General features: G+C 58.3%; 1 protein-coding gene across 1 annotated transcript in view; it reads right to left on the bottom strand.

Annotated features, from left to right (window-relative positions):
- TCERG1L (transcription elongation regulator 1 like) overlaps positions 1–16,457 on the bottom strand; it is a 177,222-nt gene that overhangs the window by 11,754 nt on the left and 149,011 nt on the right. The window contains exon 9 of the mRNA XM_032882062.1: positions 6,274–6,409. Coding sequence (XP_032737953.1) covers positions 6,274–6,409 — 136 coding nt within the window. The remainder of the gene's footprint in view (positions 1–6,273; positions 6,410–16,457) is intronic.

Here is a 16,457-nt window from a genome sequence, read left to right as displayed (position 1 = left end):
TGGGGGTGGACATCTTGGGGCTGCCTGAGGACCTCGCCCCTCGCCAGGTCCCAGGACTAAGCACGCGTCTACCTCTCTCTTCATCTCGCCGGCTCCTCTGGGACTCCGGGGCTCCCACGTGCTCGTGTCCTTGAAAGGTGGAATTCCTCAGCCAAATTCACGCCGTTTCCTGCAGAGCGCCGCGGCTCCTCTGAGACCGGCTGGGTCCCGTGCCCGGTCTGTCTCCCCTGCGGGGCTGGCTCCGTGAGCCCGCGATCAGCTCCTGTCACCCGCGATCACGGACTAGTCTGAGCAGCTCGGCGAGCCGGCCACCGGGAGACTCAGCAGCTCTGGGGGGCTGGCCGCCTAGAGTGCTCCCGGGACGCTATCCTGGGGCTGCCGCCAGCCTCTCCCCGGCATTCGGGCACCTCCTTCATTTCGTCCAGCCTGGGGCATCCCCGCCCACCTGGCAGCATCAAGGGCACTGACCGGACGTGTCACTGCGCGGCTCCATGGCCCTGCCTTCCCAAGTGCTCCATTTCCTGAGCCCCCAGACTGGCCGGCCGGTCACCAGGCCCCCGTGGCCTCCCAGCCGCCCTCCCCGCTTCAGTGGGGGGAGCCCTGACTGGCTGAGCTCTGAGCTCCCCTGACCACCCATCCCAGGTGGCAGAGCCCCCCGGGGGGTGCCCCGTGCTCGGCGGCTGTCCCCCTACCCGCCGGGCACAGGAGAGGCTGACCCTCCGCCAGAGCGGGCTGAAGCTGACCGTGGTCTCGTGCAGAGAAGAAAAACCTCCAGATAAAACTGGTTCTGACCACAGCCCCCGCTTCCCCAAAGCCTCTCTGAAGACTGAGGAAAAGGGTCTCCTATCGGGTTCTGGCCGGAACGTGAGAGGAGCGCGGGCGCAGGGAGGTCGTCACAGCCTGAGGCCCCCATGGGCAGGGTGCCCCGAAGGAAGAGGTGGGCCCTGCTTTCATCTCCAAAGCCAAAGGCCACTCTGAGCATCCGTCAATGCCCAGCTCACGGAAGAGCCGGGGGCCGAGGGGCAGGGAAGGGAGGAAGGTGGCAGGGGATGGTCCTACCTGCCAGTGAGCAGAGCATGGTGTCCTGGGGCACAGTCAGGGAGCACCAGGGCTGCCGGCGAGCCAGGCAGGGCTGCAGAGCTGCCCAAGTCTGTCTGTCCACCCGTCTATTGTCAGCACCGTGCTTGTTGCCTCCCACTGGCTCTGCCAGGGTCCCACCCTCAGCGGCTGCAGTCCGGGCTCAGGAACGCCACTGGGGGAACTCGGGGTTTCTGGGGGGCTCATCTCCAGCTCAAACATGAATGCACGTACTTCAGAAGCTGAGGTTTTTGCCCAAACTTGACCCTTGGACACACTGTGTTTCGGTGCTCCTTGCTCTGTATTATCAGCAGTGCCACGGAATCCCGAGCGTGGACTGTCCATCACGTGGCTTCTCTGTCTGGTCTCCAAGGCCTCCCTGCCCCGCAGACAGCAGCAATATCTCACAAGCATGCTCGCAGCTCTGCGACAGGAGCTCTGGCCTCGGGGACGCGGGCACTGCAGCTACACAGTGTGGCCAGCATGCTCCTGCCTTCAGGCTGCGTCCACCCAGGGGCCACAGGACGGTCCTGCGGGCCATCTCCGCGCAGAGACATGAGTGCGTGCCCAAATGACGCTCCCTTCCACGACGCTCCAAACGAGAAGAATGGATGAATGAGGCCTCTCACAGGTGTGGGTGGCAGCCTGTGCTTGCCGCTGCCCGAGGAGGGGGCCAGGCTGGGCATCGGGGACATGCCCTCGGGCCCTGGCCACTGGCAGGGTCCCACACTTGGCCACCTCCAGGGCCCCGCCTCAGGGACATTGACTAATGCCTCCGTCCAGGGCCACAGCAGGCCTCCCTCCCCTGGAGATAAGGAGGTGGGGAGCAGGTCCAAGTGCTCTGAGGGGCACTGAGGTCATGGGTACGGGTGGACGTGGTGCTTGATAACCACGCCTGAGACCCAGTGGCCCCTGAAGAAGGTTCAGCAACCTCCGTCGGCCTCAGGCACCCACCTCTGCATCCAGGACCAGAGGCTGGAGACGTGGGCCCCGTGTTTCAGAGTCTGTTGGGCTCTGCCAGCCAGCTGGTCCGGCTCGCCCTCCCACACTATCCTCAACAGCGCTCAGGACCCATCCCCTCAGTCCGTCCTCACCGAGGACAGTGAGGGGTGGTCCTTGCTCACCCTCCGTGGTGACGCTCGTGGGATTTTACCAACTTCAGCCTCTTCTGCTGTGATAGATACGTGGGATTTCATGCTGTCATCCCACCAGCATTCTCTGTTGATTTAATTTACGTTTGAGGGTTGTTTCCACATTAGGCATCGACAGAATCCCATCCTGGCAATGAGAGTGGGTGGCCCACGGTCCTCCCCAAGGGCATCTCCGTGATTAGAACACCATCTCACCACCACCGAACTCGTATCTGAAGATCCGGTTCGCCACGGGCCATGGCAGTCGGCTCGGGAGAGAAGAACCACGGCAGCGGAGCCGAGACGAAACAGAAGCACCAGGAAAGGAGCAACGTGGTTCAAAAATGATAAATATTTACAGTTCTTCCTCGTCAGGCGGGGTGTGCGGGCAAAACACACTCTCGGGACTCACACCGGGCCGCTGGACGAGCACAATGCCTGAAAATGACCTTCCTCCCAGCAATTTGGTGAGAGCGGCCCAGCGTTGACGCCCGCAAGAAACACTCCTACACACACGGAGCTCACGCGCCAAGGAGCTCACTCGGGGTGTTGCTCAAAATAGCAAATTTGGAGAACACAAGCTCTGAATGAAAATGCAGGATTTTTGGACAATGAATTGAATATCACGATCTCATCCAAAATGTTTTCTGAAGGTTGATACTAAGAGAAAACAGCATCCAAATTTATACGTCAGCTGAGCCTCACAGGCCTGTGTTAAACAAAGTATCTGGTCGAGCCACGTTCCATTACATTCAGTCCTGCTTATACTATAAGACAAAAATATTTATTATTGGCATCTTAAAGTTTATTATTAGAAAGACTGGAAAGAAACGGACCTTGTTGATGAAAATAATTCTCTTTGGATGGGATTTGGAGGGACTTTTTTTTCCCACTGAGACTTTTTTTTTGGCCAATTCTCTTTCACTGTACAGACGACGTGCCCAGCGCCCTTGCCTGTTATCCGAGGGCTCCCATGTGACTGAGAGATCTGAAGAGTTGCCATAGAACACGGGGCCGCTCAGCTCCCCGAGAAGCATGAGTCACCGCTTGGAGCAGACGGCAGGTGCGCTGGCCTCACCTCCAGGGGCATGACGGGATGCTGGCGCAGGAGGACCGTGGAACCCTTCAGCGCATGCCCGGGCCCAAGTGCCTGCTATGGCTCTGGAGAGGCAAAGCCACCTGTGTGTCTGTGGGAAGGGCCTCAGAAGTCAGGGACAGGGGTGGCCGTCTAGCTGTGGGGAGAAGCCCTCCCCCACTGCCCTGCTGGCAGGAAGACACCTGATACCGTTTCTTTCTACCAACGGCCTCATGATGGACACCGTCTGTGCAGAGAGGGACTGGATGGTCTGGCAGGCATGCCTGTGCGGCCCGTGAGTTCCTCTTTCTAATGGACTCGGGTCCAACCTTCCGGAGGCTCACCTGTGTAGACAGCTACAGGGAGAGCCAGCCTGCCCCAGGCCACCCACTCTGGGGAAGCTGGCCAAGGGTGCCCCACAGAAGGACCCCAGACAGACAGCAGGTGCAGGGCTCAGAGTCCCTGGAACAAGATCCAGGGCTCTCCCACAGTCTTCATCTCCCGGCCCTGGGAAAGCCACCCCCGCTCCTGAGGGACACGAGGCAGAGGAACAAGTTCTCAATCACATGTTCCTAATGTTCCTAATACATTTATCGAAATAGGCTGGATCTCATGAATCATCTTCTGTTCAATGAAGCCTGCTCCTTCACAGGCTGACACTTTTGTTTTTTGTTTTAAAATAAAAAAGACTCTATTGTGGTTCGTAGAGTAAAACAAAATAAAAATAAAACCTTCCTTGAGCCATCAGATAGTTGCTCCAAAACCACGGACCTGAAAGCCCCTTCCCAGTCCATCATCCCCACAGAACACCCGAACCACGGCCTTCCTCTGCGACTGGGAGCCCAAGGGAGCCGGCTCTGTCGCTCACGAGTGCACGGATTTCTGGACGCGAGCGCTGAACAAATGCAATAAAAACCTTATTAATCACTCAGTCCATGAAAAAAGTGACCTTTCTGTGCCTCAATTTTAAGCAACTAGAAATCTTATGGGCTCAGCTATCAAATGCTCTTGAGCATGAATAACTTATAAAATCTGCTGGCATATTTTATAAAGTCAAAAAGTCATAAATGGCCGCATTGCTTTAGGACATCAGCAGTAAATTCAAATTGATCTTTTCTATTCATGAACTGTGTGTGGGCTTCCTCTGAAATCCTCCAAAAATACGGGCTCAGCTGTCACCCCCAGACTCTGCTTCCCGGGGGGACTCAGAACCCTGGGCGGCGCTGCATATTTCTGCGTTGTTTTTGCTGATTTTCATTCATGTAAGAGTCTCACAGAGAAGGTCTAAGAATCCAAGAGAACCACCCATTGCAACGAGGCAAGAACGCGGTGGAAATCTCATCATGGAAACTGCTCAACCGAGGCCACGGGGATAAATTCAAGCAGCCTCGTCGAGCTGGCTTGCCGGCAGCCTCGGGGAGGCAAGGTGGGCGTCTCAGGCAGCCCTGAGCTCCCGTGAGGTTCGTTTGAGGCTGTGCTGGCGCGCGGGCGCTGGCTGGTTTCCCAAGTGCAGAGACGGGCAGTGCCGGCGTCCCGAGGGTGAAGCGAAGGTCTGCTGTGCTTCTCAAAGGCTCTGAGAGCCACCGTGTCTCCTGCAGTGGACTACTCTGCACAGACCGGCCCGGCCAATTCAAGCGCCCAGAATTACATGTGTTTCCGCACACAAGGGCGGGGGACCACCTGCGTGTCCATCAACGCCTACCGAGGGCCCAGGCAAAGCCTGGGAGCAAACATGCCAGTGGCTCTCCAGGACAGAGGCAGCCTCTTTGGGCGCTTCTGTGGAAGAAGAGACGCCGTATCGCTTCTCAAGGGCAAGGCCGCAGACCTGGCCTGTGCTGCTGGGGGCAACGTGAGTGTGGCAACAGGAAGAGGGGACGGCAGGTGCTCCGCAGACCAGCCCCCGCGGCGCGGGCTCCGTGGGCCCACTCCAGGGTCAGCCCTGGCCCGGGGCCATGAGCATGTCCTCGGGCTTACAGACCGGCCCGCATGGGATCCTTCTGCACCTCCGCCTCACCTGGCACCGACGCTCATCTAGGCTTCACAGGCTGCGGTTCTGAGTCCCTTTCCGTCCCTCGTGGCCGAGGACTGGATTTCATTTTTGAGTAACAAGCTGGAGTGACGTGCATATTAACACTCGCGGGCACGGGAAGAGAGCTCCCCGTGGCGGGACGGCCTCCCTCCTACGGGTGATACCCCAGAGCTGAGACCATCCGGTCTCCCTAAACCCCCAGGGCCTCCCGCCAGCCTAACTCTGGGGATCTCTGATCGAACCCCAGCTCTGGGGGGAGTGCGGCTGTCCTGACCTCTGGCCTCAGCGCCCATGGCGCCTGCTGCTGGGACCAGCCCGCCCAGGCAGTCTGGGGGTGGCTGCTCACCACAGAGGGGATTTGCTCGCGTTCCCAAGGCCACTGTCGTGTCAGCGATCATTGCCGCCGCACGCGGGCTCCCCCTAAGGCCCATGCGTTCAGCCTCATTTTGTGAAGAAATTCAGCCGGGCGGTTAGAGCAGACCCATCTATACCCAAAAGCCAAAGCTGGAAAGCAGTGTCACTGGAGGGGATTTGATCCTAAAATGTTCTTCCCCAAAATTCGAACTGAGATGCGGAAGTCAACTCTAATCCTGAAATCCTGATTCCATTAACGAGTCGCCCTGGTCTCCAGGTGCGGAGGCCGTCACTGGATGAAGGCGAGGCCCGGGGACGCCCCTCTGCGAGGTGTGGACCCTGAGAGCTGCTGGGCTCCAGCAGGAAGCTCCTTGCCACAGGGCGTTTCTGCACGCAGTCCGCTGACCATCCCCTCTCGCCTGCCCCTCCTGTGTGTGCCCCTGGGGTGACCGCCTGGCAACACCCCCCACTTGGCAGGACAAGGAGCAGGGCCTCCTTTTCATGTGCTTTGACCCCTGAATGCCACTCAGCCCGACTCCATGAACCCAGGGAACAGTTACTCAGTGACTGGCTTCGGGGACAGCCATCATCTGCACGCAGGTCCTTACCCCTCGCTCCAGCAGCATGTCTCGGAAGTGGGTCACCCGCTCCTCCAGTGGCAGGAGGATCTGGGGCGGCGGCGTCTCGGCACCCTTGTCCTGTCCTTCTGCCTCCTCCGGCCCAGGACTCCCATGGCCTTCTGTCCTTTAGGGCACAAGACACAGAGAGGTAAGCGTGCCCCTGGGGGCCCGTCTGCAGCTCCCAGGGAACACTTGAGAACCACGGACAGCCAGGTGCCAGCAGCCCGCAGAGGGGGCAGATTTCGCTCTTGGACGCAGACGGCATTTTTGCATTTGGGGCGCAGCCGTAACCCCCCCACAGGCACCAGCAGGGAGCCAAGGTCATGGCAGGGGCATGCGAGGGCCGAGCGGAGCCACCAGGAAGGCAGCCTGGAGTCACGCTTCACTGCCTGGACCTGGCGTCCAGGACAGGAAGGGGTGAGGCTCTCCGTCAGAGCAAATCGCTGGAGCTCCCGTCCCGCTCTGTTCCTGCTGTTCTTTGCTTCAGGGAGGCCTTCGTTTTGGACAAACGCAGAAAGACGATCACAGACTATGCCATCGACTCTCTGGGTATGAAACGCTACCCTGGAGTAGAACCCAGCCAGGGGATGTCAGTGACAGCGGCGGGGACCAGGACCCCGCACAGGCCGTCTGCACAGGGAAAGGTGCAAAGCGGTTCCCCTGGACTGTTCCTCCCTAGGCCCGGGGGCGGCCGTGACCACGGCCCAGACACGGCGGGGCAGCACCGAGAGCAGGCAGGAGCCGGGGCCTGCGGGCAGCAGGCTGACAGCTGGCGAGGAAGGAAGGAGCGCGGCCTTACTAAGCACCAGCTCTGCGTCCTGCCTTCTGTTCTCTGCTGCCCGTCCCGTAGCTCGCTCTCTGTTCTGCACCTTATCCCTGCGGCACTGGGGACCTCCTCCCAAAACATCTCACCGTCTACTGCTAGGGGACACCCAGACCCTGCAGACACAGGTACTCCCATAATGCCCTCCTCCTCCTGACCTGGCCCGCATGGGAGCAGCTGGTCCCGCCGCAGCTCCGGTCCCCTTGTCACGGCCTGTGCTCAGCCTGAGCCGCAGAGTCTACCTACACTGGCCTGGTGAGCCTTTGCTCTGACCCCATGGACCCCTCTGCAGAGTCTCCTCCCTGCCCAGTCCTGCCCCGCATGTCCCCATAACCGAGTCCCACGGCCAGTGACCCCAGCAACGAGGGGGGACAAATCTAGTCTGTCCCTAGACTGACAGTTTTAGAGACCGTTCCCTCTCCGACAGGACTACGGTCAGGCGAGGCTGCTGAGATCCCCTGCCAGGCACCGGGACGTGTGGCCCCTGCACGCCCGCCAGCGCCCCACGCTCTTGGGGTATAGAAAGAGCAGAGGACACGCATCAAAGGGGATGGCACGTCCCCACTTCTCTGCAAATCTTCACCCCGGGAATCAGTGGGCAGGAGGCACTCAGGCCACACACATCAGGCTTCCTGACCTAGGGACAGAACAGTGCCCTCGCCTGGGGTGACTGTAATCCCGGGGGACGTCTGATGGCTACGGGGACGTGGAGAGACAGAGACCAGAGATGCGGCTGAACGCCCTGTGATGCCCCGCACAGACGCCCGCGATTATCCAGCCAGTCCTCGCAATCCGTGCGTTGGGGGCGGAGGAGGCAGATCCGTTCAAGGTCAAGGCCCGTCCAAGGTCATCCTGTCCCTTGACCACGCTGTTCCCTGCCTCTTGCTGCCCGCTCTCGCCATCACTGTCCATCCAGGACCCCATGGGAATCTGCCCGTTGGCAACTTCAGGGTGTGCTGAGACATGCAACGTCCTCGAGCACTCACCAGGGGTGGAGTGTGGACAAACCCCCCCAGTGCAAAATGTGCAGAGAAAAAACAACAGAAACGTCGGGAATCTTATTTACAGACCAACGATTTCAGGAGAATGCACATTCTTGGCTTCCTACGTGATTATGCGGATTTTCAAAAAAGAAAATCAGTGGGTTTGCAACTGTGTCCTTTTCCAGAGGGTGTAATTAGGATTTCTTTGTAATAAATTTTCATTAGGTAAAAATAGAAGTGTGGAAATAAGACCCGTATTGTTGGGACTTGAAATAAGATTCATAGGAGCTCCGAGCTCAGCGATGATCACGTATTAGAGCTCGTTCCACACGGCATCTTGCTAAGAGCTGCTGGACGCCTTCCAGAACGGCAAGCTCACAGTTCAATTAGAATTGGTCAGAAGTAAATGCAAACTTGCTAAATATACTTTTAATATTCTCATGGCTGAATGAGTTTGGTACTTTTAACAAAAAGCACATTCTAATACTTGGAATAAAGCTAGCTCCATCCCCAAGTACCAAGGAGGAGAGGCGTGTCCTCAAGGGCATGGCTGCCGTACCCACCCGCCTCGCCGGCTCGGTGGGGGGATGGCCTCTCACCTGGAAATAGTTCGATGCCTCGCCAGGCTGGCACCTGCTTGGGGAGATCTCTGGGGCCACATGGGTAAATTGAAAAGGGCTTGGTCACGTCTAGCCTTTCCCCCAGAGCAGGGATTCCGAAGTCTGGGCCACAGTGCTGGGTTCCCTTTATCCTGGGGACAGCATGTTCCTTGGCTCCCGTGTCCCATCCTCGGGAGACGTTATGGTGGCTGCTCCCCACCTGGCACGGAGGGGCTGCCAGGACACTCGGCCCCTCACCTCAGCCCTGTGACCACTGCTGAGCTCGTCCCGCCGAACCGCGGATGGCACGTGGGCAGGTGCGCATGGGGTGCGAGGTCGAGCACGGGGTTTTCTCATTTTGCCCATGCGCACAGGGCAGCAGGTGATCTGGGAAAAGTCACTAGATTCACACTCAGTGCGACTGGATTCTGGACACATCCGGCTGCTCGTTTCCATTTTCGGGCAACAAATGCTAATTAGTTTATCTAGAGGCGGAGGGAACTCGGGCGCGGGACTTGGCACATCCGCCAGCCCCCACAGGTCACCTCGCAGACATGCAGACACGCCCCTTCCCACCTCCTGAATCTTCCCGTGGAGAGGAGGGGAGAGAGGTGGAGAGGTTCCCAGCACCGCACGGGCACGGTTCTCACGACAGGTGCTTACGAGGGGGTGTGTTTCTCAGGGCTTCTGGGGCATCCCTCCTCCCCCTCCTTCCCTCCATCCCTCCCTGCTCCCTCCCTCTTCCCCTCCCCCCCCACCCATCATCCTGGCCTCTTCCCCACTCCTTCCCTCTCTGCCTCTTCCCTTCCCTTCTCCCTCCTCCCCCCTCCTCCTCCCCTCTGAACACCATCAGCTGAGAGTCTGCACAGAAATGGAAGCCGTTCTCTGAAACCACTGCTCCAAGGCAGAGCACAAGAGGGGAAGAGATAAGGGATGACTCAAGCTATGACGAGTGATTCCATCTCGTGTGAAGAAACCCTGGGGTGAGCGGGCACCTGGTTCCAGAGAAGAAACCACACGTGGCTATGTGGCCCTCAGTGTGCGGCTGAGCCCCCCGGGGACAGCGTGCTGCGAAATCTTGGGCAAACTATGGAAGCTGTGTGGACCTGGTTTTGGTGAAACACGTGGTTTGGATGAGACGATCTTGAAATGCCTCCAGGACCGCCGTCCCGGGATGCAGACGGGCTCCTGCTCACTCCGTCCTGCCGAAACGGTCAGTCTCGATTCCGCCACCGACTCACTAGCTCCGCCTCCCAACGTCGCCGTTCCTAGAAATCGCTAAGCAGGCCTCCTGCATCTCCCTCCAACTTGCTCTTAAATCGTTCGGCAGGAACAGCCAAAAGCAGTGGCCTCTGGCCCCCCTGCCCCACTTGGCAGGTGACACCGCCCTCCCCTAGCCTGGCGACAGGCAGGGTGACCTCCGGGCCAGAGGCAGAGGTGTCCTGGCAGCCCTGGCCAGCCTCCCGCAGGACCGGATCTGCTCGGATCTGCTCATGCCGCGACCACCACCAGGGCTCCCTGCCGATGGCCGGCCTGCGGCGCCCTCCTCAAAGGGGGTTTGCTTAGACCATCTCTCTGTCCTCCCTGCCCTCCCGTCCTCCCCCCTGCATTTCTGCTGTACCACCATTGCCTGTAACCAGAGACCGCTCGGGGTCACGCTCTGCCGCCGTGAGGGCCGGCTAGCCAGGCAGTGTGCTGGCAAGGGTGGGCCTTGTGATAACAAAGACTGTCTGGCCTCTGTCCCTGCTTCCGTGTGAATTTCCTGAGCTCGGGGTGGGCCCTGAGTTTCCGGGGAGTGCCTGGCCCACCGGAAAACCACCACAGCTCAGAGGGCTGAAGCCCGCAGGAAGGGAGGGGAGGTCCGGTCACAGGGCCGGTCATTCAGTCCTTCCTGCCTACGTCCTGGCACCGATAGAAACTCCAACAGTGGGGCTGGGGGTCTGCCCGATGCCCCAGGTGGGAGGGGCACCCAACTCTATGTGGACAGAGGCCGGGGCGCTCGGGACCCTTCCAGAACTCACCCTCCCCTTCTCTCCCGTTTGGCTTTTCCTGAGTTGTGCCCTCTATGATAAAACTATAACCTTACGTACAGCGCTCTCCGGGGTTCTGGGAGTCATTGTCACAAATCACCAAGCCTCCAGGGAGGTTATGAGACGCTCATATTCATAGCCAAGTCAGACAGAGGGGAGGATGGGCTGGGGACCCCACTTTCTGCTGGTGTCTGATGTGGACACACTTTTGTTTGGACACGCTACTTTCCCTGTGGGGTCTGCATTACCTGTTAGTGGGGTCTGCACGAACTCTGGGTGCTTATAGTCAGAGTCGAGCTGTGGGACACTGGGGGACTGGCAGGGAACTGTCCTCAGAGGACAGGCACTATTAGGTTTCCTCCAGTTCCATCGGCAGGTATGCTGTGGGCCCGCTGTGTAACCCCGTGACCAGGGCAGGCCATGTGGCTCCTGAGCCCCCCAGTTCGATCCCAGCAGACGTCCCCCCTCCAACCTGCAGCGCTCAGCCAGGATCACCAGTGGGTGGCTGTCAGAGGTGAAGAGGGAGGGTCCGTCCCCCCGCCTGCCTGGCATGGTGGTCGACTGGGCATCTCTGGTGTCCCTCGGTCTGTGGAGGCGTCATCCGGGTCTCCGTCCTCAACTTCCCACGGCAACCAAGTGTGCGTCTGTGTCCAAATGTCCCCTGCCACAGGGTCACCAGTCACTGGCTTATGACCTAATGACCTCATCCTAACTTGGCACATCTGCAACATCCCAATTTCCAAATTAAGCCCCAGTCTGAGGTTCTGGGGCCGGAGCTCCAGTGTCTGAGTGGGGCGAAGCCATGCAAGCCCACAGCCAGGGCCATCCTCACCAGTGAGCAATTGCCACAGCCTCAGGGACCATCCTGGTCTCGTCACCGCGAGAAGCAATGGGCTGGAAGTGAGGAGCCTGGGGCTTCCTGGGTGTGCACTGTGGGGACGGCACGTCCAGCCCAATCCAGGAAGCATTGCACCAGCCTCACACTCCCCAGACTGACCGAACCCCTGGGTCACGGGCTTTTTTCTAGAACATCCACACCGGTCTGCGCGGAGAAGTCTGTGTCTCCAGGACGTGTCTCAGGTTGCCCACAGCCCGCACCGGGGTCTCCCGAGAGCCTCTCGACAGCATCACCACAGGGCAGCATGCCCCACAGTCCAGGCCACGTCCTTGTGCTGGTGGCCCCTGGCTGACAACCTTCCCTAATTTCTTCTCACTGCAGCCCCACCAGACCATCCTGGAAGATGAGCCAGACCCTTCCTCGGGTCCTCCTCCCACCAACCTGGTCCGCCGGCCCCGTCTTCACGCTCCCTCGCCTCTGCGCCTTCCCCGTGACGCTTCCTCTTCACACCTGCTCGTCCTGCCCCTTGTCCACTCGCAGCTGGCTTGGCTCCGCTGGTCACCCGGCCACTGCCCCAGCGGGACACGGCCCACCCTGCGTGACTGCGCTGCTTTCCTCTCTGTGCCCAGAGTGCGGGGTTCCTGCAGCGGGAGGGCCCGACACACGTTTTTGTGATCCTGCCAAAGGCGTGGCTGTTCTTGTGAGAGTTGTCGATGGAACTCCTGAAACAAGGCTGTTTTGTGAAGGTGCGGCGGTTTGGTATCCACTGCTGTGTCGCGTAGAGTTGTGAAGAGCAACCCTGCGGGACCCAAGCGTACCTGGAACCCCTTCAGGGCTCACATAACTGTCTTCTGGATTTCCATCAGCTTCTTCTGGCTCCATAATCCCTATCCTCATAATCGGAAGAGGAAGGAAGAGGAGGAGGAGGGTGAAGAAGGAGAGAAGAACAAAGGGAGGGGGAGGGGAAAGGGGAAGAAGGGGGAGAGCTACGTTGTAGGGGTGATGCAGGAGGCAGAGTGCTGGGCGTGAATTGTTTGATATCAATAGACTTATCTTTGAACTTGGACTTTCACACAAATGTACTGTATTTTCAGGAAAATCTCATTTCACTGGTTTTTTTCATTTGTAAAGTTTAAATTATAACACTTGCCACTTAAGATTTTTTGTAAGAATTAAATGAAGTAATATGAGCACCTGATATTTGCTGACATTCTGTATGTAAAACCCTGTCCTCCCACTTTGCCTACATGCCCTCATTCGATCCTTATCACAGCCCTGTAGGGCAGCCATGGTTATCATCCTCATTTTACAGATGGGAAAACTGAGATGATGCATGTAAAGTACTAGCACAATGGCTGGTCTGTAATAGGACTGGTGATGATAGTGCTGTTGGTAGTGGTGATGATGGTGATGGTGGTGATGATGGTGATGGTGGTGGTGGTGGTGATGGTGATGATGATGGTGATGGTGATGACGGTGATGGTGTTGACAATGATGGTAGTGATAGTGATGGTGATGATGGTGGTGTTAGTGATGATGATGATGGTGTTAATAGTGATGCTTTGATGATGTTGGTGGTGATGGTGGTGGTGGTGATGATGATAGTGGTGGTGATGGTGATGATGATGGTGGTGATTGTGATGATGGTGACAGTGATGATGGTGGTGCTAGTGATGATGATGGTGTTGATGATGGTGGTATTTATGGTGATGGTGATGATGGTGGTGATGATGATTACAATTTTGGTGATGACAGTGGTGATTATGTTGGTGATGTGATGAGGGTAATGATGATTCTTCACTCTCATTGTCTCTTGCAGCCTCTGACCATCCACACCAAACCTTCCAACATCGAGATCCAGCCCTTTGTTTGGCTGGGTGATGTCTCACCTTTTCTTTGATTTAATGGATGGGGAGAACTTGCTCTTTCTCCTGGCAAAAAAAGCTGGGAATTTATCATCAAAATACTGCCAGCCTGTAACTCCAGTGTTAGACACAGTATGAAATTCTGCAGGAATCAAAGTCTCTGTGAATGTCTGCCTTGTGGGGCCTCAGACATTCTGTCATGTGGTTGAGACAAATGGCCTTCAGACGAGGCAACCTTTGGAAGATCTGTATTCTGTAGTTTTTAGCCCTGACACTGCCCTATTGGAGCTGCCTTTGGACACTGTTGGAGACTGGCACATCACTCAGGCTGGGCTCTGGGTTCCTTGGCAGGGTTGGGGTGCAGGGGCTCTGGCTGGGATTCAATGTCAATGGTGGCATCGAACAGGATGCCTCCCTAGGAAGGAACACAGCCACGGGCAAGATCCTGGATCCGGGAAGGAGCAAGGAGCGCGGGAGCATGGGCTGTAGCGGCCACTGCCTGCATGCAGAGGGAAGACTCTAGGATGGCCAGGGACACAGTTCTGCCTGGAGAAGGAGGATTTGGGCTCCAGCCTGGGGTATCAATCCTGGGACCTCACTTCTCCCCTGTGGTCTCAAGGACGACTGGCCGCCTGGCAAACCTCTGCCTGCCTGCCCACCCAGCTCTCATTTCTGGAGTTTTGTCCTGACCCCGCCTTCTGGTCCTGATGACACCTTCCCAGAAAGGGCCTGGGGATCCCTGAAGGTACCCCGCTCTGCTGAGCCCCGCAGATGTCTCCACGGTGCTGCGATCACAGTCATCCGTCCCTTTCTGTGCTCACGGTTATAGCATGTCAGTTACATCCCAGGGCCCAGGACCTCCACCACGCCGATGGCCTTGCCGGCAAGGGCCGTTGGAGGGACTGAAGGCCGTTCTGGCTGCACCTTTATTGGTCAGCTCAAGGGTCGCCCTGCATCTGAAGGCCATGGTTCCTTCCATGTTCCCGTCCATCCCACCTGCTGGCGGGCGTTTGTTGTTAGTGGCCGATGGCCTCCCCTGGGTGGCACTGAGCTCAGACCCTCTGGTCTCCAGCACAGGTCAGCTTCATTGTCCGAGGGCAAGGCTGACCCGCACACCCTCCTTATGACACAGCTCAAAGGTGCCAGGCTGTCCTGTCATCAGGGCTTGTCTTGGTGAAGTCGGAAGGATTTCCCAGCAGTTGGGGGCCCTCAAGCACGGTGGGGGACACTGTGCCGTCTCCTCATGGGGAAGTGCAGGTGGTCTCAGACTCCAGGACGTGTTCTCTCACATGACAGCAGCACAAGGGACCCAGGCCTGGTCCCACGGCATTGGGGTCTCCTTGTTTGTCGAGGTGGAGGGCCTCCTTTTGTTCGCCAGGCGCCCCCACCCCCATCCTGAGCACACGCAGGCTTGAGGAGACACCCAGGGCATATCCTCGGCTTGGGGGATGTGGGTGTGTCTCAGAGAGGCTGCTGGGTCACTCGCGTTGCAACAGCATTAATAAAACATGGGGGAAGGCTGGAGGGCAAGTGTCAGTGCTGTCACGTGCACCTCGGGGCCCAGGCCTCTCAGGCTTTCGAGGATTTGAAACAAAAACCAACCTCCTGACACAAAAAGCAAAGGCAGAGGGAAGTTCTTAGTCTCCCCCAATTTTCACGCTGAAGCAGACCAGCTGGGCTATTAGGATAACAGAAGGGAAACCCACAGGCAACGTCTTCACAAGCTACAGGGTGACGCATCCCCAGGAATTCATACCATCAGGCACAGCCAGAGCCCAGGCACCAGCGAGCCCTCGGGGGTCGGCCCCCCCAGGAGGCACGTCCCAAGACCTTTGGGCCCAGCGAGCCTGAGATGCCCCAGGTTGAGAGGCCGCCTCAGGCTGTGGCCTTGGCTGACGGAGGGGGGGGGGGGGCTGCTGACGCTGGAGGGGTCTTCTGGGCTCCAATCTCAGGGGAGCCAATGTGGCCCGGAGCTTGGAAGGGAGAGGCGGGCTGGGCCTAGTAACTAAGGGTCCCTCTAGGACAAAACTCGGACAAAAATGCCAAGAGGAACTATTGTGAGCCTATGGGATCACACAGACATGCCCCAGAAAGGGAAGGAGAGGCATGGGCGAGGGTGAGGGGCAGCGCAGACAGGCTCCAAACACAGGGCACATTCCCACTTTGCGACAAGGAGAGGGAGTTCCAGAGCCTAGTGACCAGGAACGCCGTCTCCAGCCGCCTTCTCGTCACCAGCTCATCTCAGCTTGAGCTGCAGGAAAAGGTCGTTGTCCGGTCCCATACCAATGAGCCAGAGAACAGTGATGCGCGGAGCAAAGGCCCCACAGCAGGGGAAGACCACGGGCAGCCGGGACGCGGGCCACGGGCAGCCGGGACTCCGACGGGAACACCACCCTGCTACTCGGAAGGACACAATGTTTCAAAGGACACAATAGAAGCTATAAAACCACGGCGTGTATCAGGATAGACAGCTCAGGGGGGAAAGGGGATGTTGGACCAAGTGAACATCTAAAAAGCATCTGAATGATGCAAGAAATTAGAAACGAAAGGGAGAAAGGTTTTACAGAACTGAAGGACGCACCAGAAGGTGCACAGACGTGAGCAGAATAAACACCGCTGATGACGCCTGGAGGGGAAACAGCTAAGAAGGAGAGGAAGAACCAAAAGAAACTGGGAAAGAGACAAAAAGGATGTGGAAGCCAAGGGGGCAGAGAGACAGAGGCCTCCGTGGCCCCGGAGAGGCCGGCGATGAGGCGCACGGCGTGGAAGGAAGCAGGTACCGCGGAGCTCAGGAGGCGTCTCGGCGAAGGGAACAGATGCTCAGCCACGTCGTACGTCGTGAAGAGCCCGTCAGACCCGGGGCAGCCCGAGTCCCCACGACGGAGACTCACACTCCGACTCCCGCAGGCCAGACGCCGCGACTGACGCCGACCACACCACCAACTCTGCCTCCCTCCGGGAGCTCCGCGCGCGTCCAGCCCCCGGGCGGGCTCCGGCCAAGCCGCGTGATGTCGGGAAAGCGAGTTTTGAAGGG

This window comes from Lontra canadensis, unplaced genomic scaffold (assembly GCF_010015895.1).
Source record: "Lontra canadensis isolate GAN:19392208 unplaced genomic scaffold, GSC_riverotter_1.0 scaffold79, whole genome shotgun sequence".
NCBI classification, from domain to species: Eukaryota; Metazoa; Chordata; class Mammalia; order Carnivora; family Mustelidae; genus Lontra; species Lontra canadensis.
Note: the sequence above shows the minus strand (reverse complement) of the source record. Positions and strands in the feature narration are given on the sequence as shown.